Here is a 24,635-nt window from a genome sequence, read left to right as displayed (position 1 = left end):
TCTCCATAGATTCGCGGGAGCAGTGCCTAGGCCTGCTACTATGAGAGAAATAGCCAATATCCTACTAGCTACGCGCGGTAGCCACCCTCCACCTACTATTAGTGTAAATCAGCCATTAAACTTTATTAATCGGCGCGATAAACTTCGCACGCGCTTCTCTAAGCGTTATAACTACTAGTGCGCACTAAATGAAGACCCAAAATCGCTACGTACGTAGTTTACGACCGTAGGTCATACTGTGAAATTTGCACCGGAATGGCGCCAATGAGACAGGAAAACATAATTGATAGTTATCGACCGGAATTCCTTCCCAAATAGGATCCACACAGCTCAGCTGAGCGTCAAATTGTTGCCCTGTACCAGCTGTTCCTCGCCCGTATAGTGCGTTCCTTGTGTCAACGTGGCGAGAATTGGAGTAATTTAGGGCTTCGTTGACCAGTAATAGCCAAGGCTTTGTCTGGTATGTCGAAAACCTAGCGATGACGATACTAACCGCCGGTATTTGCATTGAAATATAAAGCTTAGGTCATAAATAGTTGTTACACATCATCTTTGCAACATTTGAAACATACTGCTTCTTGTTGCAATGATCTTTGATTTCATACAACCATTCACCGACGAAGACTCTCCTCCCTCGATATTATCAATCACCAGTAGTCTCATTCTCCCGCTTATATACTTTCTCCTCTTGGGAGCCTCGCTTCGTAGTAAGAGTCTGGTTCAAATCATAAGACTGGGTGAACAGGCTGATGATAAATATCAATCCTGAAATGACGCAGCAAAATGCCCACACGATTTTCAAACTATCAGCGTAAGCCTGCTTAAGATCCTCCTTGACCTGACCATGCATTCCTCTGATAATTTCCACCGCGCTAGCTGCATCACCGCTGTATTTATCCGCTAATGATTGCAGGGCAGGATAATGCAATAGATTGCTCTTCATCCGATTTTGAAAGATGACACCACCAATCGCGACGCCGATAGACTGCCCAAACCCTCGGAAAGAAGTGGATGTAGCCACTGTAATCGCGAGGTTCTCGGCAGTTGCCGATGCCTGTACGGCTAGTGCGACAGAGGGAAGAACCATTCCGATACCAATGCCTGGCACGAGATTCAGGAAAATCCAAGTAACGGTTCCAGTTTGCGAGTTCAATAGACATAGCAGGCCCATTCCAATAGTCGAAAGACACCATCCGATGCAGACAGCCCAGTAGTACAGACCTGTTCTATTGATGAGAAGGCCAACAATTACTCCGCTCGGAGCAACAGTGAATGTCTCGGGGAAAAGAGCGATCCCGGTCAATATAGGCTTGTATCCCTTCACGGCTTCGTAGTAGAGAGGAAGGAAGTATAGACAGCACCAGACAAGCAGACCGACAGCAGCGTATCCGGCAAATGATATGAGGGCCGTTCGATTATGAAAGATTGCTGGTGGGATCATTGGGTGTCGTGCAACTCGCCATTCAAATATCGCGAATATGCAGAGTCCGACTGACCCGATAATCAATGGGGCCAATGTGCGCCATGAGTCCCAGGGGTATAGCACACCTCCCCAGGTCAGGGGTATCAAGAATGAAGCACAACTTGGAATAAAAAGGGCGATTCCAATAAAGTCAATCTTTCGTACCTGACTAGCAATGGTCTCAATTCTCGGCCGAAGGTTAGACGACCAAGCAACCAAGATCACCCCGATTCCAATAAAGGGGAAATTGATATAGAAGATCCAGCGCTTGAGATAAATTGTTATCAAAACTGTCGTCAAGAACAAGACTTCATACATACCCATGTGACCTTTTCTGCAAAGCAACCTCCAATGACAGGCCCCGCCACCGTTCCCAAACTCCAGATCGCACTAAGCATCCCAAAGTATTTTGCTCTTTCGCTAAGCGGCACAATATCCACAATGAGGATAGCGGTGAGGGTGATGATACCGCCGCCTCCAATGCCCTGCAGAGACCGACCGATGAGCATGTGGGTGAAGTTATTGGCGACCCCGGCCACAATTGCTCCAATGGTAAACCATGCGATCGCGACAAGCACCAATGGTTTCCGACCGAACAAGTCCGATAATGAAGAGAATACTGGCTGAAAGACTGAATTGGAGTTAGTTGGTCAAGATCTCGTTTCACCAAGCTCGTGACGTACCGGCAGAGCACAGCGTGAATGAGGTTCCGGTCCAGAATGCTTCGATTGCGGTTCCTCCCAGCTCATGAGACATTATCTGGATTTATGTCACGTCAGTGATAAATCCCTTTTTTGTTTTTGGTGAGAAATGGATTGAATAAATACTGGCAAAGCAACCGAAATCGACGTCCCATCCAGCGCAGCCATCAAGCTCAAGCTACCCATTGCCAGTAAGCTCAAAGCATCCTGTTTCGGAATCGAGAACTGAGCTTCTCTTTCTATATCCTGACAATTGACAATTTCATCTTTGTCATCACTCTTGTGCAAGTGTTGTGGGTTTAGCGTCTCCATTTTGTTGACTTCACGACACGGAAAGGCAGATAATTAGTGGGCGCGTCTCGAAGACTCGGGGGAACGACTTCAAGATTATTACATGAGATTTTAAGCATTTCTTTTTCTCCCACAAAATTTTGTGACTATTGATTTAGCGCATGTTTTCTCTTGAGATTGGGACTTAGTTGTGTGATGGTTTCTCTATGGCCCCTTGCTTATGCAGGATGTGATTCGAACCAAAGCCAGATCCAAGTAAGGACTGTACAATAGACTATCCAGTCTCAACAAAATCCACCCGAAGATATTTTTGAAGAGTTCTGGTTGTATATACCACTAACACCAAACCTCATGAATACTTCATTACCGTTGAGATAGTTAAACCAAAGTTGTGTCAAAACCTTAACTCAACTTCTTGCCTTGCGTCGTGTCTAATAGATTACACTCGGGGCGGCTGAGGAAAACGTTTCTTTTTCCTAGAACCCTGGGCTGTCTCAGTGAATTTCTGACCGCTTATATGTTTACTTTTGTTGAGTACTAATTTTTTGGACGTAAGGGCTTTGTGTTTTGCTCGACGGTGACGGGCGGGAACGAAGATCATTTTTCAGGGCCAAATATATGAGCACCCGCTCATCTCTTAGAAGCTTCCTCTTAGGTAAACTCGTTCAATCATATTAGTGTTCACTAATGGCCGCCGCTCATCCTATGACCACCTTGAGTAAGGTGCTGGGGAATATGAGAGCGCTGGCTGACCGAATCAACTGGATTCGCGTATGGTTCACTGGCGGACTACCCATAATTGCCCTGATAATCGGCATTCTGTGGGTACCTTTGCAGTCTCGAACCGCAATTTTTACCATCATTTACGTGACGGCCTCTGGGATGAGCATCACTGCAGGTAAATCGAATTCATCACTTCTATAATGGGTCTTCTTTTTAACCGAGATGATAGGGTATCATCGTCTGTGGGCACATCGAGCCTATTCCGCAGGGACGTTTCTGAAAATTGTTTTCGCACTTTTCGGCGCCGGTGCAGGGCAATCATCGATTAGGACATGGTGCAGGGACCATCGAGCACACCATCGCTATACAGATACCGATAAAGATCCATATTCTGCCCAGAAAGGCCTGTTCTATTCCCACTATGGATGGGTCGTGATTAAACGGAAGCCGGAGCAAACAGGCCGCGTGGATATTCAAGACCTCTCAAATGATCCGATCGTCATGTGGCAGCGTCAACACTACCTCACACTGCTCTTTCTGATGGCATATATATTCCCGACAGTATTCTGTGGGCTCATGTATGATGACTTCGCTGGAGGGTTCATATGGGCCAGCTGCATCCGACTGTTCGTGATCCAGCAGGGAACCTTCTGTGTCAATTCTCTCGCTCACTGGGTTGGAGATCAACCTTTTGCGAACAGACTCTCACCGAGAAACTGCTGGTTTGTTGCGCTCATCACTTGGGGAGAAGGATATCACAATTTCCACCATGAGTTTCCGGTCGACTACCGAAATGGAATCAGATGGTTCCAATGGGACCCGACGAAGTGGCTTATCTGGTTCTGCGAGAAAGTCAACCTTGCCTCGGACTTGAAACGGTTTCCAGAAAATGAGATTCAGAAGGGTCAATTCCAGCAGATTGAGCGCCAGTTGGAACTTCAGCGTCACGAGATTTCCTGGGGGATTCCGATAAGTCAGCTGCCGGAATGGAGCTTTGAAGATTATACTGAAAATGTCAAGAATGGTCGTCGCTTGCTTGTTGTTGATGGTGTTGTTTATAACGTTGAAGAGTTTGTTGGCCGTCACCCTGGTGGGGAGAGGTATTTGCTAGAGCATATCGGTAAGGACGCTACAAAGTTGTTCCATGGTGGTGGAATTCATGCTCATTCAAACGCGGCCGAGAATCTGCTATCGACGTTGCGATTCGCGAGGATAGCTGGTTCTAGCCATCGTCAAGATTAACATGATGTATCTTATCTGGATGTGTGCTTCGGGGTAGGAATTGATTCTAGATTTAATTATTAAATTCTAGCTCAGTTCAAGTTCAATGAATCAATATCACATTCACTATCAAATCCCAATCAATCGTTCCAGTATATTAAGCGTATCAGAACTATACAAGACATGCACAAAGCCACCAAGCGTCTCAATAGCCCGGTCCCCATCTCCTTTACCACTCTTTTTCAAAAGCAAAACCGCGTAAAGCGAGATCAAACCCAAGAAAAATAAGGAAACAAAGAAAGATTGGACTCGACTAGACCGGCGATGCCAGCGTCAATAGACAACCGACATGCACCAATCAAGAAACAAGGCTGACAGAGGCAATCCTTATCCATCGCCCACGATTAAGTTTAGCTATATTTACAGGATGTAAGCAGCGGCGGCAGCAACGGCAGCAACACCAGCCATGTTGCCCTTGATGTTGACGGCAGCACCGGTCCAGACGGGGGAGGAGCCGGTGCCAGTGGCGGAGCCAGAGCCAGAGCCGGAGCCGGAGCCGGAGCCGGTCTTGGTGGCCAGAGGGGTGGAAGAGCCAGCGGGGGTGGAGCCAGCGGGGGTAGAGACAGAGGAGCTGCCGGTAGCGGAGGTAGAGCCAGAAGCAGAGGAAGTGAGGGTGCCGGTGGCGCTGGAAGAAGAGCTGCCGGTGGCCGAGCTGGAGGAGGAGCTGCTGGTGGTGGTCGAGCCGCCGGCGGTGGTGGTCTCAATTGGGGGGACTGAGATGGGGTGGCCGGCAGAGGAGCACTGAGCAACGACGGCGTTGGAGACGGCTGTTGGGATTGTTAGTATATATTGTTGCCTTTGGAAGAGGTTCCATGGAAAGAAGATGGTAAAGACATACAGATCTGGTCAGCGACGTCGCAAGCCTTCTGGACGCAGGGGGTGATGTCGCCAACGAGCTGGGGCTTCTGGCAGTGGCAGGCGAAGTCGGTCAGGGACGAGCAGCCATCGGTGGTCAGGGCAGTGACGAAGCAGCTCAGCTAAGCAGCAGGGTTAGTATACGTCGTACAATGGCTGTTGATATGATACAAGTATCAAGCATCATCAATTCATGGCGATATCATACCGAGCAGTTGGGCACGTTAGGGAGCTGAGCGTTGGCCAGACCGGCAGCAACGAGGGCAATCAGGGTGGTGGAGAACTTCATTTTGACGAATGATTTGCTGAGCAAAAAGCCGATATATCGAAAGTTGAAAAAAAGGGATTTATCGAAAACGACAGTTCAAGACTTTCTAACGAGCGAGAGGCGGGAAGTGATCGAGAGAAAGAAAAAGAACTGGGTCTGGGTCAGGGACAGAGATGCTTTTTATAAGCTTTGGAGAGAAGAGGAGAGTTGGACGGGAAACCTTAGGGTGGCCAACATGGACTAGGCCATGCCATACCCTTTCAGGGTCACACTGCTTTTGACTACGAGGAAACGCAGTCAACCAGGCAGCACATCCCGCATATCCCGCAGGATCGTCACATGTCGTCGAATCTTACGGGTAGACCTAAGACTGTGCGGCGAGAGACATCGACCGCGGTTGACTCAGAACCATATGTCAGTTAGTTAGTTAACTAGTTGACCAGTTTGATTAAACAAGGCTGGGGTCCCCGGACCCTCATACTAGGGCCAAGGGACCCGCGATGGCTGAGACTAGATCCTGGGATGCTGGCAAAATGCACGAATAATTTGAGACACGCTCTTCCTGGGACGATACTTGCGTATGGACCAGAGTATAGTCTTAATTGGGTTAGGAAGACTTGGTACGCTAGCCCCACGACGAGACTAACATGGCTAGCAGTACCACGGTGGATCCTTGATAGGATCGATGTGTGGCTCTCCACTTCGCCGGAGACTGCCGCAATGGGGCTAGACGAGACTAGACGAGACGATGGGGGAAGTTACTCTGGAGTGTGTCTTCCGAGGAGACCAAGAAGCTAGTGATCCGGTTTGTTGCTGGGACCGGTGGCAATTGAGCTCATGATTCAGCTCTCGATTGATAGTCGCAGTACATGCAGAGTTGATTCTAGAGCGTTGATTGGTACTAGAGTGCAGGGCACGGCTTCAGGGTGCTTGGGCTTTAATTTCCGCGTCCGGCCTCCCAAGATAGAGAGAGGCAATAATAATAATAGGCAATGGGAGATGCTACCTTTGACTGGGCTATTGGTTACTACGAGGCGTTGTCAAAGTACGGAGTCGTATGTCATGGGGGGGACTCCATCCTGTAGCACCGTGCAGATCCCCACTTATAGATTGTACTTCCAGGCGAACGCCCTGTACGTAATTGAATTGGTGGCTTCGAATGTTGATGCCCCTCGTCAGTGTGCAGAATACTCAGTGTGATAGACGCAATGGAATTGCAGCAATTCCCAGCCATCCCGCGTTTAAGACAAGAGCTACCACCCGGGTTATATATAGCAGAGACAAAAAAAAAAGCCCAAAAGGTCAACCTGAGGATAATGGGAAGGTCAGGTAGTACAGCTAGACCTAATGAAAGATACCACGAGTCGACTGGTGGACCCTCGACCTAAACCCTCACGACTCCAGAAGAAAAAAATAGACCAAGACATGGGAGTGTGTCGTATCTGATTGGCCCTATTTGGCGACGCTAGTCCGTAGAAGGTCCGAAAAGGGGATTGTTTCTTTTCACGGACCAACCAGGCCGAACGGTAAATCCGGGGAAGACCCCCTCCTTCACGAAGGAAAAGGCCAAGCCACCCAGACCCCTCTTGACCCTCTTTTCCCCGTCATGAGGTAGTATCCGCCATGACCGAAAGTAGCTCTTGCCCCGACTCCGACAAGCCCGTCAGCGGTATCAATGCTGCAGACAATTTAATATATCCAAACAATAAATCAGACATGATTCATGGTGAAGGAATTATTGGCTGAAAAGAATTGCAGTGTCTCTCTCAGTACTATTCTTTGTTCTGCAGTACTGTAACCGTCTACGCGTCCCGTTACACAGACTTTTCTGCTGCTGCCATTAGGCCTTTTATTTAGCGTCTTTGTAGGGCACCACCAGTTGAGGCATTTGCAGCACGCGAAAAGAAAAAGAGGGGTTTCTCATGGCCGGACGTCAGAGGCGACACTATTGGCAGTTTGGGGCTGGTTACCGCCTCTCCGTCCTTTGGTTTCTTTTTAGTTTGTTTTGGTTTTCCAGAGGGTTCGATTTTTAGCCAGGGACCACCTTCCAGGGCATCCAGACAGCCCTATCACTGAAGTATGGAATCCTACTCCGTCCAAAATATTTGATGAGTGAGGTACGGAGTAGTTAGCGCCTTATTCGGACTAACTAGCCTCAACTGGTTTCTCCGTCAGGTCTCCGTCATGTCCATCCTGGTGTACGGCCGGGGGGGTTCAGTTCGTGCTTTCTGGGGCTGGGAATTGTCAGAGTAATAGCCATAGTGAACAATCATGTTTTGACTCTCTGTACGTCCAAAATTGAACTGATCTTCAAAGCACCTACTGAGATAGGGAATTGGTTTGCCGTTTGATTTGCTTGATCATGGTGGGTGGGACGGTGCACCCCCTCAACTCTCCAGCCCTCGCGGGAACAAACTAGACTCCGTAGCCCTTTCTGATCATCGCTGTGCAGACCTATTCTCGGGTATGGCCTTGTTTCGCCTTCTTGCGATCTCCAAGGTTTAATTTGCCCCCCGGATATCCAGCCCGCCCAACAGCCCGATGGATCGCCGGACTGGCGCTCGCTCCAAGGAAGCGATGTGCCCTCGATCTGGGTCCTGCTGTACCTGCATACTGGCCGTGATCCTTGCTCGGCTTCGGACGGTCACGATGGAGATACAGTACAGGGCAGGGTGCCGATTAGCTTTTTTGGCCCTGAGGCGTCCTGTCCATGCATGTCGGAGGGTCCACGAGAAAGGGGCACCTTGGGCTTAGACTAGGACGAGAACTTGTACAGTACACAGTGGCAGTTCAAAAGTCTGAAACCAGGGACCAAGAAAACAGGCCGTCAAGATATGCCTCGATTTTATGTTTTTAACAGATCTTTCTGAATGTCTTTTGAACCCTCTTTCTAGATATTCCCGGCATCTGTGTTTTAACTTGTGTTTCAAAGTATAGCTGATGAGATGGGTTTGAACTTTTTCGGGTGTTGCAAACTTATGGAACACCACTGTACCATGCTCCCAGGAACCGTGTTACCTACCCGTGGGACGGGATGTATTGTACTCTGCGGATGCAGTCCAGGGGTGCAAGCGTCTCGCGGGCGCGGACATCCAGTCGATCCGAGCAGAGTGAGACATGGTGGAGGTGGGGGCTGGTTACGAACGAGTCCTTTTGCGTTTTCCTTTCTGCGCTGAACACAAGATACAGTACAGGCGAGAGCTGGAGCCACACATTTCTCCTCCACTCTCTGGTGTGTGCCAAGGGTCACCGTCGAACTCGACGGTCGACCCCGGGTCGACCCCGTTCAAGCCGCAGGAAGCGTGGGGCCAGGAACAGAAAGCAGCGACGATCACATGGAAATCGTGGAGACGACGGACAGGGTTGTTTATTATAAATTTCCGAGAATCTTGTCAAGGGCCAAGGCCGAGGGAATAATATGGATAAACTGGTGTGGATTTCTGGAAGCCACCAACAGCCCATGTCCATGTCAGGGCCCAAAAGAGACCAGTCAGTCCCTTTGGTCAGGGCCCAGGACGCCTGGGCTGAGGCGCACGCGGCAGGAACCCTGCATTCGGGTTAGATTGGAGGCGGGTTAATCTATTTCAGAGTCAATGAGTGCGACGGCGCAATGGCAGCGGCAACGCCTGGAGAAGTGAATAATGGAGAAGTGGATGGACCGAGAAGACCAGGCCATCCACCAACTCCCGTAGACCATCCAACTACAGTAGAGACACCCCTGTCCGGTCATTTTATTTTTTTTTTCGTTCTACTCCGGAGACCCTCGAAACGAGTCAAAGGCTTAACGGCTTTCTTCAATCGAGCGAGGCTGACATTGAGATTGACAGGTCAGGCAACCCGTCCACTTGCTGTCCGAAGGTTTCCCTCTGCAGAGCATCATTGGCCTGACTCTGCGGGGAGAAAGATCCAGAATGCGAGTGCCACTCGGCCGTAAGGCGGGAATCCAGCAATCTGGGGAGATTCCACGGGAGAAATAATAATCCACAGTCTTTGCTGCCCTATTCTCTGCTAGTTTTTGCCCAGTACTTCGTACTTCGTACTGCAAGCGAGCCGCCCCATTGACATCAACGATTGGACCTGGATAACCCGATCGTGTCGATCAGAGACGGGTGGAACAGCACGAGTATTTCCAGGAGCATCTAATTTGAATACTCCGTCCTCCTTACAGCCTATCCATATCCTTCGGAGCTCATTTCCAGACTCGAGACAAACAAGAAGGACTATACTCCGTTACCTACTTTCGGTCTAGACAATGTTACCCAGTGGGACTCGCGGCGGGACATGTGTACCGTGGGGGAGTTGTTGAAATATAGACAGAGGACCCGGGCATGGAGCCCGGGCATTCGAAGTGATAATCTCCGATCGAAGATCCTTCGAGTCCAGCGCGATTCTGGGGTTATCCTGAGTGGCTCGAGGCTCGTGTCGGTCTGACTATCATGGACCCTGGGGCGAGAAGAGACGAGTGCAATTTCTCTAAAACACGACGACGAGAAGATGTCGGAATTACAAAGGGTGCTTGATTGTGATTCTGATCTTGCCTCGGCGAGCATATGAAGATGTTGGATGGACTGCCATTATGTTGCATCGGAGGCCAAGATAACAAGTCCCTCAACCGACTAACCCTGGAAGCGTTCTCCAGTAGCCCACTATTAACACGACAAAAGAACGAGGATAGTTCTTAACACTTGAAATTCATACCTCGTTGCCCATTGCTAACTATACAATCCCAAACGCCCGCTTACAAGAATATCCAATCCCTCCCAGCGCTCGCTCGATTCCTCCACAGACAATCGAACCGAGCAGATCTTTTACTCCATTCCATTCTCGCCTCTGGTGACTCGCTACGAGAGCAGTTCATCCATACGCGCCCGCTCCTTCACCTTCCCATCTTGCAAGAGAACAGCTAGAACCTCGATAGGCGGGTTCAACTTCAACATATTCGCCCGTCGCCAGCGCTTGACTCGAGCGATACCAATGCACGGCTAGAAAAGAGGTATTAGCAGAGCTTCTTCGCAGGACAATGACAAGACAACGTAGACAGTCATATCACATATGACATACCCCATATTGACTAGATAGGTCAAAGTGACGAAGAATCTTCTCCTCCAGATCCAAATCCGCCTGGTGAACTGTAAACCCCACACAAATCAGTCCTTCCATAATATGATGATATCTCCCTGGCAATACTACTGTATCACCCCCCGCTAAACTCACCCCGTGGAGCCTTCCGCTTTTGCTCCTCCTTCCTCCAGTATGACTGCAAGTCCTTTTTGCTCAGCTTCAAGGCCCGCTCGTCTTCCGCGGATAAGGGCTCCTTCAGTTGTGTGGCTGCCTGTTGTCGGACTGCGAGCTCGGCGACATGAGGCTTTGAGGGGTGCGCATCTGCTAGGACCGACTGGGGCTCTGGGGTCCCCGATGGCGAGACTTGGACGGGAGAATCGAGAGTCTTGGCTTTGTGGATTGCGGTCGGGGTGCTGGATGGTTTGGTGACTCGGGACCGATTGCCGAAGGAGAGGGTTGACTGGGCGCCTGGTGCGGCGGCTCGGCGGCGGGGAGGCATGGTGAGTGTAGAGTGGGATGTGTGAGGTGACTGTGTTAGCTGTCAGGCAGGCTAGTCGAGAAGGGGGTGGAGGTTGGTCGAAGCTAAGGGTTGTAGGTGTAGTTGAAGGTAAAGTTGGGGGTGGGTTTTTGGTGGAGCTGATGATGCCGGTTGGTTGGCGTTGCGCCTGGCAACCGCAGTAACCGCAACCAACGATTGCCCGCACACGGCGCTGCCAGTTAAATACTACCAGTAGTGACTGTGGACTGGACTGGACTGGAACGGGATATTGGGGGGATGTAAGTGGGTAGTAAATCGGGGATAGATCTCTGGACGGAGTATACCGGTAGTTTATATATATTTCATATTGCTACAAATCTGGACGTAGTATAGTCTCCGTACGAAGTATCCAAGTAATGATGTCCTGGCCGGATGTAGTCCAGCTGAGCGTCCACCTGGTTGGCAGCATCGAATATATATTATTCCTCGAACCCTGTTTCTTGTTCTATATGAGATTCCCCTGTGAAGGCCTGTTGGGCTGAGGTGAGCACGCACGCGGCCGATGACGACGATGTCAGCTCTGTCAGTCTAAACGTAGCTGCGAACTGGCCTGCAATCGAGATGCGTTGTCCGTAATGTGTAGCGATCTCGTATTCTCATGCATTGCAGGCCAATGTCGTGAGTTATACCGCGCGCCTAAAAACCATGATGCAATCGCGGCTCAAAGTTAGGCTCGGCTGGGGGAGGCTGGAGGTTCGCCCTTGAGGGACCTCCCCCCCACATGGACGGTGGACACGGCACTCATCCAGAAGCTGCCCTCAGATTCTCATCCTTCTGACCCAACCTGACGCCCTCTCCTTCCCCCCATCCACACGCTCTCGTATTTGCCGCCGTCCGTCAGCCGCACTACCCCCTCCCAGCCGTTTGTCTTCATTCTACAACGGTCTTTCTTCGTCCTCCTTCCCCTCCCCCTCCCTTCCCCCCAACAACTGGGGGCCCATATGAACCGTGCGACAGGGTTCCGAGGTCGCAGATTCCCCACAACTTCACTGCGCCCCCTCCGCCGCATGCCCATGGTGTTGCGGGAACACTTCCATCGAGATGGCCGCCTTTGTGCGCGTTTCAGGTCCGGCAAATGGCAATTTTCTCATCGGATACCCCGGCATCTCTGCCACCATGGTAAGCGCCTACATTGATCACCTCTACCCCCCGCGGTCTTGGTCGCCCTGGTGTCCCTGGTTTCCCGAGCTGGCAATCTATCCCCTGGACTCGGAGAAAGATGGATAATTATCAGACCCACTGACATCGCCAACCAACCAGCCCCGAATCGAAGGTAAAGTCGAGATCCGGCCCAGCGTCGGTATCTCCGCCCCAGTCAATGTCTCCCTTGTCACCATATCCCTCCTCCGCCGTGAGACCATCCACCCATCCGCCGACTCCGTCACAAAGAAGCGCCTGGCGCCACCGCGCAAGGAAATCACCGATATCGTCGGCAAGGAAATGCTGTTATTTCGATGTCCTGCCGGCAAGGAATACGAGGAGGTGATTGCTATGGATCTACCATTCGTCCTATTTATCCCATTTGGCCGCGGCGGCCGTGATGCCTCTCGGCGGGTACCCCCCGCCAGCCTACAACTACCCAGTCGAACAGCCGAAACATACTACGAGATGCTGGTCATGGTACAACAAGGGCACTCTGAACAACGCAAATACACCTTCCCCGTCCCTATCGCCCGCTACGACACCCTTTCCACCTTTGGCATGTATAATCGCCCCGAGTCAGCGGAGCGGGTATCAGACCATCTCGTCACATTAGCCATCTCATTACCGCGCTGGTCTTACGGTCCGCTGGATCCCGTCAGCGTTTATGTCAAATTATCCCCCAATCAGGACTGGATGGGCAAGGCCCGGAAGGTCACTATCAGCAAGATCACCATCGGCATCGACGAGGAGATCATCTACAACCATGAGGGCGACGAACCCCAGCGCAAGGTCAAGACCTTGGCCAAGAAAACAGAGGCCGTGGGCGTCAGGCTTCCCCAGTCAGGTTATCTCACCAATCTGGGATTGGTGTTTCCGGCCAAGGACATGCGGGACGCGGAAGGTATATTGCCGCGTAGTCGGATGGCGTTTCCCATGTATGGGGTGAGCGGGTTCACGACGACGGCGAGTTTGTATAAAATTGAGTATTACCTCACCGTACGGGTAAGTGTTGTCTGTACAAAGTGTGCGACGCAATTGAACTCGAGGACATTGAAAGCTAATCCTGACTCGCTAGGCACATCTTACATCAGCGAGAGACATCACCATTCGCCAACCGATCGTGGTTTGTCCCCTCGATCACGCGGGTTGTAAAGAGGAGATGGAAGCCATCGAGCAAGCCGCACGAGACTCCGCTCACGTGAACCCAGATAATCCAATGCTGCCATTGCCATCCATCGTCCGACCCAATGACCCCAATGCCCTGGATCACCTTGGAGTGGCCTTGGTTGGGAATCAAAAGAAACCTCTGATTGACTGAGGAGGCGCCGTACGGCTGCATTGCCTTCAATCTGTGGGATTTCACTACACTCACATCAACCTCCCCCGAGAACTTCTCAAATGCATTGATTACACTGCACTCGGAGGGCATCCCCGCTCTAATGGCTGCACTCCAATATCCCGAAGCAGTCAAAACGGGATCTCATTTCTCATAGACCTTAACTACCCGGGTCGCCTCACTATACCATGCCATGTCACGTCTTACGATTGCATAGAGCTTGGAGTTTGTTACATGGCATTCATGGAAGCTTATTCGACTTTTCAGCAGGGAAAAGGGTGTTGGGAGGGGCTCATTTCTTTTTGGATTGGTGTCTTAAGCCGGAGGCGTTGAGAGTCTTGGTATTGGACCTCCGGCCTGGAAGAGATGCCCAAGGGACGCCTTTCCCAAGACTACATTCCCAGGAACCATCCCCGCATCATATGCTCTGGCTTTGGTCTGTCCGAGCTGATCTGATTGATTGATCTACTTCCAATCTGCTCTTGATATCACACGCGAATATCCATGTACCACCCTTTGGTGGTCGTACTAGGTAGAATTGAAATGTAAATGTCTAATCTTGCAATCGTGCATACAATCAAAGCCACAATTGAGTTTTCGTATGATGTCACCGGCTCGTTTGAATTGTAGATGTTTTATTATGTGACCGAAAGGAAAAAAGAGAACATGCGGGGTATCAAAAAAGAAAAACTGCGCTCAATCCCTCCCAACGATTCTATTCTCCAATCTTCAAAAATCCCATAGCGGCACTCAACGTATCCGGATCAACCATTTGCTTCTGATTTTTGGTGTGTTTCTGCGACTCAATATCCTGCAGACATTCCTTTAGAATGCTGAGGATGGCTTGATATTGTCTCGATGCTGGCCCGAATGTTTCGAGGGCGTTTTCGAGGCTGTTTGATATCTAGCTGAAAGTTTCAATATGAGATTCTTTATTCATTACATATAAAGCACGTACCTTGCGCAGCAATTCATTATAATCTGTCTCGTCCGCCATCATGTGTCCATCGAGGGTGTTGATTCTGTTGGAGCGTGAGCTCAGGAGAGATCCCACCGTTGAAGCGGGCCCTGATAGGCGCTTATCGATAAGCTCCGAATTTCTCGCGACATCCGCCCTTCGTCTTTGCGACTGACTCTACAGTCACGCATTCGCTACAGAGCTCCTCGCCAGACATTCATGGCGGACGCAGACGAGGATGCCGTCCGTGGCACTACGGTCGAGGCCACGCAGATCGAAACCGATCTCTCCGACGAAACACAGGACTTTCGCCTACTAAATCACCTCAATTTGTACGTGCGCATCGAAGCGGGCAAGCTGCGAAATGCCTCGTCTAGCTTCGCAACGACACCCTCAGCATATGCATGTAGCATTGACTAACGAAATTGCAACAGCCTCACCGATACATCCTCCTCCGGCCTCCCCCGCCGCGGCGAGAAAGACTTCGAGCCCAATCCGACCGAGTTCCAAGCCGATGTCCTATCCGCCTCTCGGCAGGCGATGCACAATGCGCTCGCGCATCCTCGCCTTCACAATCCCAAAAATCAAGTCATCGCCATATATGCACCGGAAGGTCCCCCTCCCCCGCCCGCGGTGACACCTGGGCAGGATACCGGCAAACCTGTCGCTAGGGGCGCCAGTGTTTCGCCGGATGCATGTGTCTACGTGCCTACTCCGAAGGGTCAGCATTTCAAGAGTATGGGGCAGGCTGATCGGAAAGGTGTTATTTGGTTGTTACCCGAGGAGGCTTTGTATCTTCTTGAGCGGGGTAGTCTGGATATCCGTTGGCCGACTTCGATTACGGGTGGGATTGGCGAGGAAGGGTGTGAGGAGGAGTTGTCTATTCCTATGAGTTTGCAGGCGGCGTATGCGTGCCTCATTGGAAGAGGTGGATTGACCCTCGAGCGGTTTACGGTCTATTCCAGCTTGAAGAGGATCGGATATGCTATTTCTCGGGCACCGGGGTGGAATGACTCTGCAAAGGCGGAAGATGAAGATCGCCCTGATGCGTATACGCAGCCGCTCAAGCGCGGCGCAGGTCTCGCTGGTATACTGGGAAGCATCTTCAACTGGATCAACGATCCAAAATCCACATCATCCACAGCGGCTGGTCCCGTCATCGGATATGGAATTCATCGCAGCTACGGTAAGTCTCACGCACGCACCACACCACCCTCATCACAAACCCAACTAACCCAACCTACTTACTATAGCTGATATCTACAAAAAACTCGCCCTAATACCCTGGTACGATCCCACCCTCGCACCGCAACGCGACCCCCTAAACACAACAGCCCCCTACCGCGTAATCCTCCACGTCTACAAACCCAACACCTCAATCAAAAAATCCGCCCTCCCACCACCCGACTTCCGCATCGCGGTCATCAGCACCCGCGAAGCAACCACCATCCCAACACTGCCCCAACTAAGCGCCCTCCTCGAGAGTACCCCGCTCGATCCCCCACAGGGCGAGAAAATGGAGCGCAACATGTATATGCGGCTGCGGCATGGGTATCGCAATGTTATTTTGGCGGTGGTTGATCAAGGGGTGACGAGTTTCTTGAGGATTGCGGATGTTGCGTTTGGGAAGGAGAGGTTGTATGAGGGTGTGAATGGGCCGACGGGGCCGAAGAAGGGTGGGAATTTCAAAAAGAAGAAGAAGCGGTGATCTACTCTGTTGGAGGAATAATCGCACTACTTTGGTAGGGTGAAGGGCATGTTCTTCGGAATGACATGAAGTCGGGTACTGCTGGCGCTGGTAGTGGTCGAACAGGCCTGTTCTCACACAAAGCCCTGATTGTCTCGACAAAGCCAGACGGCATGCAAGATATGATCATTTCTACTCTGACGCTCATTAGCTAGAGCAATGGCTACGTGGTTTAGCCAACCTTTTCAACCTGAAAATGGGATATGACAAGCGAGGACAGCAGAAGATATGACTCGAGCTTGCCAATGCAACTAGACTGTCCGTACCAACCGTACGGAATCCATTTCTAAAGATAACTCTCTTCGATACAAACATCATAAATCATAACAGCCATGAATTCAGTCTACCCGCGCGGTATCGCATCCAAACCGCAACCCTTCTCAAAGTCTATACATCTCGCTCTGACTGCGCGCCCCATCAAACACGCAGGTGTTATCAAGAGGCACGTACTGTCTAGTGAGCACTTTGAGCGCCTCCTGCGCTACTAGACCTCCAGTCAGAGACGAAATGTTGTGCAGCTCGCCGCCCTCGGCGCGACGAAGTTCCTGGATAGCCTTCTTGATGCCCTCGCGGACGTCCTCCCCAAGAGGAACGGGCTGATCACGGCTTAGCAGAGCGAGAATGCGTTCGGTGTGGCTAGTCCAGAGACCCTCATTGTCAACCGACAGCTGAGCTCCCTCCTGACCACTATTTTGAATCTCATCTACAACTGCATCAAGCACATGTGTTGCGATGAACACCGAGATCAGGGAATCGGGTATGCTAAGCTGGCTGCGGATAGCCTTGAGCGTCATCGAATCGCTGTCACTGCTAATCTGCGGGACTGCACGACCATGGACAACCTTGATATGAGCGGCGTTCTTGCAGAAGACCTCGATCTCACGGTTGAGAATTTGCGGGGCCGATCGGCCCAGTTGAGACTCAAGTTGGCGTATCGTGGCGGTGACTTCTTCCACATCGCGACGGGCCTTGTTCTTGTAGATATTCTGCAGCGCGACGTAGTCGGCTGACTGGGCTTTCATGTCGGGCAGGGAACCTGGCAAGGGAAGCACGCCGTGTGTACTATAGAAGGTGCTGATTGCGGATGCGATTACCCAGAAGTCAGCTGACTGGGGCGTCAGCTGCTTGCACTGCTCCATCTCGAAGATCTCGCGGGTGGAACTGCGTAGGGTGAATGGTGAGATGGTCTTTAGAACGGCTGCCACTGCCTCGTCAAAGTTCTCCTCGCCACCTTCTGGATTGTCGATGCGTGCGTTTGAGCGGACAAACTCACGGAATTCAGTTTTCTCTTTGTAGCTGACTGGCGCATTGCCCCCGTGAGATTGTTTCCATTGCTCGAGGAAGTGGAGGAGAAGTAAGATGTATGGGACGTGGCCATGTTTATGGTCGTCCATAGCAGCCAAGTCTTCCAGGACCGAGGCGGCGGCGGCAAGTTCTGCCCATGGATTCAGAAGGCGCAGGTCCTGGGTCGTCTCTGGATCGGGGTGGGTCTCGACAATTGGAAACTCTGCATCCAGTTGCAGCGAGAAAGTTGAATAGAATCCAACTGAATGGACATATAGCACGGGAATGCCAAGTTTCTGCGCTTGCTGGGTGAGAGGGCCCAGCGAGGAACGCTTAGTCGGACCCGTGATGATCACCAGCTTATGCCGGGGCAAGAAGTCTGGGTCGTGGAGAAGCTCGGTGATATGCTATGCCTCGGGATTAGAGCCAAGAATTTGACGGTTCTGGGAGAAAGTAAACATACCTTTGAATAAAAGTACCCTTGAACGTCAGGATTTAACTCCCGCAGCAGTCGGCATGTTTCTTCCGCACGCGACTTGCCAAGTGACACCTCTTCCAGGAAGAAATTTACTCCTAGGTCAGATTCGGTGACAGTCGCCGGATCGACAATCGTGAAGCCTCCGATACCTGGCAAGACCAGGTTCTTGAGGGCCTCGACGCCAACAACGCCAGAGACTCCTGTACTGCCAGCGCCGAGCGGGCCGTCGGAGTTGACCAACAACACGCGGGAATCTTCCAAGGCTTGCTGGCCTGTGGCAGCCCACAGTCGCAGCTGGCGATCGTACTTGCGTTCTTTGGAGGTCGGCCCCGTCAACGCTGTTGGAAAGGAATCAGTCATGGTTGAAGGGGTGGGCGGGACAGAGCCGGTAGAGTGATTGTGGAAAAACAAAGAGGCTGGATCGATGGCCGATTAAACCATGCGCGGGTTCTGGATCAAGGGCTCTCAGCTTTCCTAGTTGCACTGGCCACTTCTCAGCTAGTCTGATGGTTCGTTCGACAAATTGGGCTAGAGCTGGAGTGTTGTTGATGACTGCGGATGTGGTGGTTTGACTAAGCTACGTGGGGAAATGCAGCCTGAGATTCTAGGCATGAAATCAGCCGCAAGAGGTCTGGACCGTCTGGCTAGGAAGCACAAAGCTATACCGATAATTATCGCCTTAAATTATGATTTTACGTGGTAGTGACTATCTGAGGCTATATATACAGCTAGAAGATCAACTTGATACTTCATATAGGCATTTCGGGAATTATTTCCGAGGATGTGGCCTGGTTTTACACCAAGAAATTTCTAATATCCCAAGACCAGGACCAGAGCTTGCATTGAAATCAGAGATCAACGCATCATAGGACAGATGCTCGTCCAAGCGACTTTTACCGGCTTGCTGCATCTTCACCCTGACAAATCCCTCTAGTTCATCCAACTCCTCCTGCGGCAAAAGAGAAACTCCATTCTCAAGAGACTCCCGACCGAAGTATTTACGGTCAAGGAATGTACAGTAAATATCATCAAACATGAAACTCTTCCTTGCAGCAAGGCAGAACCAAAAGAGCTCATTTTTCATGGACTGTGCCATTCGATCCGATAGTCGTTGAGAGTCTTCTATAGCGTTTTTTTCATACTTGGTCGTCTTCGCAGGAGCGAAGTATTTGGAGAAAAACTTGCAGACGTGGTACATAACGACGCAAAAACCCCGTCAAGTCCTCTTCCAAGCCTCAGGATTCTCGAAAAGAAGCCACCAGGGCGCAGTATATGTAAATTCAACGGGAGCAACATAAGTAAATTCCAAGTCAAATGACGCTGGCAATTGTGAGGGCTGGCCCTGAAACAAGTTCATTCGATGGCCGTAAGTCATCACAGTAAAGGCGAAAAGGGCCCAACGGTGGAAATCGAACCACAACACGAAATCCATCTTCGAACGCAACAGTGCAGCAGATATTGTAAGACCCGGTTGTAAATGACGACACCTCTGTTGCGCGTGCTCTTCGATAGTGCTCGCTTGCGAGTCTCAACGGCAGGCCAGGGGATTGCTGGCTCAGGAGTTGAAGCCAAGCTGCGAAGTACTGTTGGTTATCCCTCTCAGCAAGATGGTCCCAGTCCATATCAAAGAGTTTGAATGGCAATAGAGTAGAGAAAGAAATCTATGAGATCGGGAATCACCAGCTCCGGGGTCGAAATCGGGCTGTACTTCAATTACAAGAGACATCTTTAGAACCTTCGCTCTAGTTCGAATCCAAACAATCAGGACCTTCGTATAGCTAGTCCTAACAGATATCGTCCAATTCGTTCTCCATGCCCCAGATATGTTGAATACCTTCAGACACTTGCAGTTTTCCTACTTCAAAGCCATATCCATACAAAATCTCGCTTCCAGGTTGCCACAGAGATTGACTTGATAGGTCTAGTCGTAATAACTATTGGCCTCAATGGGTATGCCACAGCCAGCAGGTTGACGACTATTCACGTAGTCTGCGATCCATGGACCTTCCCCCTTGCCGTTCCACCAGTCAGGGCCACCGGGTGGTCCACAATAATAGTCGATTGTCCTGTCAGAATCCCCCACACATTGTTGAACACCATGTGAGATGACATTGATGCCTCGTCCTGCGATACTACCAATTTGGTTGGCGTTTGGAGCATAAACCACCGCAGTGCCCCGGTCACTGGTACCGCCACCTCCACAGGGACATTCTAGCACTTCCTTGACATCCACCGTAAACGCAGTGACAGCCTGGTAAAAGAGAACGCATATATCCCCGCCCTCGGCAGAGACACCGTTACAGGTGAATGTATTGGTGACTGAGTAAGTCTCAGATGAGGAGACGCTGAACCCAGCAGAGTCGAAATCTGAGTTCACGCCTAGACTTAAGCTCCATCCGAGGGTGGTCGCAAACCCGGTGCCAGTAGACGTCGAGGAAGTGTCGCAAGCCACGAGACTACCACCCTTTTGGGTGATGACAAAGTTTTGGTGTGGATTTCCATCTCCCACTTTCGTGTAGTGGTAGTATGGCGTGCAAGGTCCACAAACCGTATCGGTGGACTCTGTATGGTTGCTAGTGGAGCCGTCCCGTCTCACTTTGATCTTGTCCAAGTGCATGAACTCCTCCGCAGAGATGTTGATAGTGGTTGGGTACGAAGACACTGTCACTGCTAGTGCGAACAGTGTGCAAAAGAGCCCCATGATATGGTTGAAGAGCGTCATGATGACAGGACGTGCAGATCGTATCTTGGAGATGGATGTAGGATGTCTGAAGTCGGTTCTTTATTGAGTGACCTGCTGGCTTTGCACTTAGTCAGTCAGTCTTTGCATGAGACGAAACGGGTGCACACCGTGGCTACTAATATGATATCGAAAAGTCACCGCGAACCAAGACAGAAATGGCTTCAGCCAGAAACGATCGGCCTAGGTGACTATTGCGTGATAGGAGATGTACTCAAACCCTAGGGCAGAGGCTGAGATGGCTGAAAATCAGTTCGCTTAAATAACCCAGCAGAACAGGACTCCAAGATAGCCTGATCTCGCGAGGGAACGCTCAAGCCCGTGCTATGGGCCCCAAAGCAGGACCAAACCCAGCACTACTTACGACAAAATGGACTATGGATTTACGCTAAAAGGATTCGATCAATCGGTATGGCCGCGAAGCGATAATCCTTGGAGCTGGCTACACGCCAAATCAATATTCCCCGGTGGTAATTGGGTGCAGTCCATAGTATTGAGGAGAAAGAGAATCCTATACCTACACTGTACCGTTCCACTTTCATCCTACGACAAAGATTGTCGCCGATAATACTGGTTCACTTTACACCAACAGTACTCTGCATCTTTACCAAAAATCCGCTTCACCAGGTCATTCGGATGGGCACAAATCCCTTTCCATGCCTGAGGTAGCAAAATATTTTTGAAATATTCCAAAATTCATCAAAGACTCATAGTGAGGCGATGAGTCAAATCTGTATCTGCCATATCTGCCATATCTGCGCATGCTGTTTTCGTGTGATTAGAGAAAAAAATACGGCATGGGCATCGCTGTCTCTGTGACTTACTTGATAGAACAATATGTAGCGTACTCGAACAGGAAAGAGCGCAACAGGGGTAATCAGCCCCAGGGTACATTGATAGAGCTAGCAAGGGTCTGGTTCAGCCTCGCAAGTATCCGTCTATATAGAGACGTCAGTGGCTATGGACGACCAAACAACCTCGCGGGTCATCGGTGCCTATTAATCTCCGTAGTTGTACGTAGAATGCGCAGCAGTTTTAGGCTTCAGTAGGGTAGTCCAAGCATATCTCACACGAAAAGCTTGTCGACTCAATTTTGACTTTCGGGGGCCGGGGGCCGAACCAAAACTTGAGAAGGGGGCGAACTGACGCATGCACCAGACCGATCGAGGAAATGCAGTACATAGGGGGCATGTGAGAAAGATTTCAATAAAGATCCTTTGTCCTTGATCCTGGTGATGTGACCTTGACATGCAACTACAGGGATCGTAAACATTAATACCCCGCAATGACACAGGATTGCTCTTCGCTTAGGCACAGGACAGGCCCAATTGTGAACGGATTCTAACCCCTAGTATAGTATCGCGAGTCAGAAAATCAAGATTGGGTGTTCGTTGTGGAAGGGATCGGAGCATTGGTTGAAAGAACCTCGTATCCTCCGCAAGGTCCAGTGTGATCGAGTGCAAGCGATCCCCACGTTGGCAATAAATTTTAACAAGGAAACGATGGGAACTGTTAAAACAAGCGCCAATCGATCAAACATCGCCTGACCTCTCCACGGAAATATCCGAACCCGTTGTTTTCAACAACTTTGAGTACTTGGAATGTGTGGGAAGACTGACGGACGCTATTGTTGATGAAATTTCTCAACATCTTTGAATTGAATTGAAAAAGAAAATCTCCCATAGTTTGGTGGTACGATATACAATATAGTGAAAGTTACTGCTGCACGGCCTATGACGCTAAAAGGCTTTGGCTTTGGAACCTCTCGAGATGTGGGGTATTGGACAGGCTAAGCTCGCGGATGGTTTCTGGTGGCGACAATGGATCATATCCTCATCCAATAAAAGCATCAGTTCCTCCTGTGGCTGATATAGCGTACGGCTAACTGAGAGTGCCCTAGCGGAGCTGGGGCGGAACCGAAGCCATTGATCGCATTAGGGTACCCGTGCACATTTCCAAAAAGTTATAAGTGAGAAGGATTCTTCTCGGTGTAGACTCCAACCGGGTTTAAATTTAAAAAGGCAAGGTAACTCTGGCCGCCCCCGCAGCGACTGCCAAGCTGTGAGCATTCCGACCTGCTGGTAAGTGAAGCGGTATCGTCCTGACTGTCTCTCCTCAGGCTTTCCCTACTCTTGACTAACATCAGCAGTGCCCAAGGAACTTTCCACTTTGTGCCCTGTCTTTGAGATTCACCTCCTACCAAACTATGGTCGAACCACTTTCTGTCGATGACTATACTGCCGGTCAGAAGATGTCTCAACGCTCAACTACAACGAGAAGTTCATTTTTCAATGCTTACCTCATCATCTCATCTCTCTGTGCTATAGCCGCCCTGGTCATTGCTGCAGTCGCGCTACATAAAACCAATGAAGGGGTGGCATTTAGGTCTTCGTCATTCATAAGTGACATGGAGCGTACTTTCAACAGTACGGTATACGCTATTGCGAATAGTGGCCCAAATGCCCCGGCATGCCAGGATCTAGGGGCAGAATCGGTGACTGGCCAAACTTCCATCCCAGGCCAGTGTGTCACCGTTGCAGAGAGCTATAATATTTGGGTCACCAGACTTGCTTCTAATTGTGTTCCTGTTATCTATGGACAAGAGAACTGTACGGGTGTTTCTAGGGAGGTTCCCGTCAGCCCTCCAACATGTGTTGTTGCGGCAGGTGCCGCAAAGCTGGAGGGCAATGGAGGCAACTTTTACAAGAGCTTCAAGATATTATGTACTTAGTGTTTAGGTTAGTTTAAGAGGGAGAGTGGATGGGTTTGGTAATGGAATTGCTTGATATGTCCCCGATACCAATGAGAGGGACAATTTACGAAGTTCAAACATTTGAGCAAACCCTAGGTATCTAGCATCTTACGTCTATTACACAAAACACTGCGAACAAAATTTAGTCAGCGTATCACCTCTGCCGATATTCTCGAATATAGTACTGATATACACGGTTTGCTTTCTCTTAGAGAGCGTTGCGTTATTTTCTGAGTGTAAATATTCGATGACTTGATAGTTTTATGATATTAGCTGCGTCGTGCTAATGCTTGCTTGCAGTGCTATAGGTGGTAGGTATCCCGCCAAGTTAGTAGGGAAAATTGAGTAAGATTTCAATCCTGCAGCGCCTCTGATACGAAGAAAAACCGCACAATTTCATTCGCACGGGGAAGAGTGGATTTTTGTTTGGCTCTGTTGTGCCTTTGGAGGCACAAACCCAGGCCTTGGACTAATCTTTATCCTCAATACGGACTCGGAAGTCGAACAAATAGTGGAAATGCACATCGAAATATCTTGCTATCTGGCAAATGAAAAAAAAAGTTCTTCCTCGTATAAAATATGATGGACTTAGGCCTCATTGTCTAATCATAAATCTATCGACAGTGTGTCTCTTAAGTACTAAGTAAGGGCTTACTCTAAATCGCAATTGAGATGCCTATCTATCTATTCACGCTCAATGAGACTAGTGAATTCGAGTTTGCAGTGCAGTATATGTGATAAAGGTGTACGCCAAAGGCCTTTGGCCTATGGATGCCCGCTCAGACGCGTCTAGGCAATTGTAGTGGCGGGCACTGTAGGGTATTAGGTGTTGCACGTGACTGAGACTACTGTAGCGGATAGTACCCGCTGAATTTGTTTGGCTCCCAATGACGCATCAGGGTCTCAGCCCCAGCTGGAGCTCAATAGCACTAACCGTATTAGTTCATTTCCAAGCATTGTAGATCGCACTAACCATATCAGGCCATTATGAACCATATACTGTAACCTTCTTTTCGG

At 50.1% G+C, this 24,635-nt stretch overlaps 10 protein-coding genes across 10 annotated transcripts; 3 read left to right on the top strand and 7 right to left on the bottom strand.

The window, feature by feature from the left end:
• Positions 1–643: 643 nt before the first annotated feature.
• N7458_004557 (uncharacterized protein) lies at positions 644–2,475 on the bottom strand (the record flags this gene model as incomplete). The annotated part of the gene is made up of 4 exons (XM_056907939.1): positions 644–1,729; positions 1,783–2,093; positions 2,146–2,221; positions 2,290–2,475. 4 exons carry the CDS (start codon positions 2,473–2,475, stop codon positions 644–646), a joined length of 1,659 nt encoding a protein of 552 aa, XP_056766557.1.
• Positions 2,476–3,141: 666 nt separating this feature from the next.
• Positions 3,142–4,419, top strand: N7458_004556 (acyl-CoA desaturase; the record flags this gene model as incomplete). The annotated part of the gene is made up of 2 exons (XM_056907938.1): positions 3,142–3,352; positions 3,407–4,419. The coding sequence occupies 2 exons, from the start codon at positions 3,142–3,144 to the stop codon at positions 4,417–4,419; spliced, it is 1,224 nt and encodes a 407-aa protein (XP_056766556.1).
• A 399-nt stretch (positions 4,420–4,818) lies between these two features.
• Positions 4,819–5,602, bottom strand: N7458_004555 (CFEM domain-containing protein; the record flags this gene model as incomplete). The annotated part of the gene is made up of 3 exons (XM_056907937.1): positions 4,819–5,225; positions 5,297–5,435; positions 5,522–5,602. The coding sequence occupies 3 exons, from the start codon at positions 5,600–5,602 to the stop codon at positions 4,819–4,821; spliced, it is 627 nt and encodes a 208-aa protein (XP_056766555.1).
• A 4,820-nt stretch (positions 5,603–10,422) lies between these two features.
• On the bottom strand, positions 10,423–11,141 carry N7458_004554 (putative DNA polymerase delta subunit 4; the record flags this gene model as incomplete). Its single annotated transcript, XM_056907936.1, has 3 exons — positions 10,423–10,563; positions 10,643–10,710; positions 10,796–11,141. 3 exons carry the CDS (start codon positions 11,139–11,141, stop codon positions 10,423–10,425), a joined length of 555 nt encoding a protein of 184 aa, XP_056766554.1.
• Positions 11,142–12,221: 1,080 nt separating this feature from the next.
• Positions 12,222–13,641, top strand: N7458_004553 (arrestin C-terminal domain-containing protein; the record flags this gene model as incomplete). The annotated part of the gene is made up of 3 exons (XM_056907935.1): positions 12,222–12,299; positions 12,441–13,325; positions 13,399–13,641. 3 exons carry the CDS (start codon positions 12,222–12,224, stop codon positions 13,639–13,641), a joined length of 1,206 nt encoding a protein of 401 aa, XP_056766553.1.
• Positions 13,642–14,374: 733 nt separating this feature from the next.
• On the bottom strand, positions 14,375–14,656 carry N7458_004552 (uncharacterized protein; the record flags this gene model as incomplete). The annotated part of the gene is made up of 2 exons (XM_056907934.1): positions 14,375–14,563; positions 14,618–14,656. 2 exons carry the CDS (start codon positions 14,654–14,656, stop codon positions 14,375–14,377), a joined length of 228 nt encoding a protein of 75 aa, XP_056766552.1.
• Positions 14,657–14,836: 180 nt separating this feature from the next.
• On the top strand, positions 14,837–16,325 carry N7458_004551 (tRNA-splicing endonuclease subunit SEN54 family protein; the record flags this gene model as incomplete). The annotated part of the gene is made up of 3 exons (XM_056907933.1): positions 14,837–14,949; positions 15,052–15,803; positions 15,871–16,325. 3 exons carry the CDS (start codon positions 14,837–14,839, stop codon positions 16,323–16,325), a joined length of 1,320 nt encoding a protein of 439 aa, XP_056766551.1.
• Positions 16,326–16,744: 419 nt separating this feature from the next.
• Positions 16,745–18,486, bottom strand: N7458_004550 (NEDD8-activating enzyme E1 regulatory subunit; the record flags this gene model as incomplete). The annotated part of the gene is made up of 2 exons (XM_056907932.1): positions 16,745–18,055; positions 18,112–18,486. The coding sequence occupies 2 exons, from the start codon at positions 18,484–18,486 to the stop codon at positions 16,745–16,747; spliced, it is 1,686 nt and encodes a 561-aa protein (XP_056766550.1).
• A 502-nt stretch (positions 18,487–18,988) lies between these two features.
• N7458_004549 (uncharacterized protein) lies at positions 18,989–19,748 on the bottom strand (the record flags this gene model as incomplete). Its single annotated transcript, XM_056907931.1, has 2 exons — positions 18,989–19,276; positions 19,542–19,748. Coding segments are annotated over 2 exons (495 nt in total), but the record flags the coding sequence as incomplete, so codon positions are not given.
• A 299-nt stretch (positions 19,749–20,047) lies between these two features.
• On the bottom strand, positions 20,048–20,848 carry N7458_004548 (uncharacterized protein; the record flags this gene model as incomplete). The annotated part of the gene is made up of 1 exon (XM_056907930.1): positions 20,048–20,848. The coding sequence occupies one exon, from the start codon at positions 20,846–20,848 to the stop codon at positions 20,048–20,050; it is 801 nt and encodes a 266-aa protein (XP_056766548.1).
• Between the last annotated feature and the right edge of the window lie 3,787 nt (positions 20,849–24,635).

The sequence above is a fragment of the Penicillium daleae genome (genome assembly GCF_028827525.1).
Source record: "Penicillium daleae strain IBT 16125 chromosome Unknown utg000005l_segment0_segment0, whole genome shotgun sequence".
In the NCBI taxonomy this organism is placed as follows: Eukaryota; Fungi; Ascomycota; class Eurotiomycetes; order Eurotiales; family Aspergillaceae; genus Penicillium; species Penicillium daleae.
The sequence above is the reverse complement of the archived record's forward strand: the minus strand, read 5'-3'. Positions and strand labels throughout refer to the sequence as shown.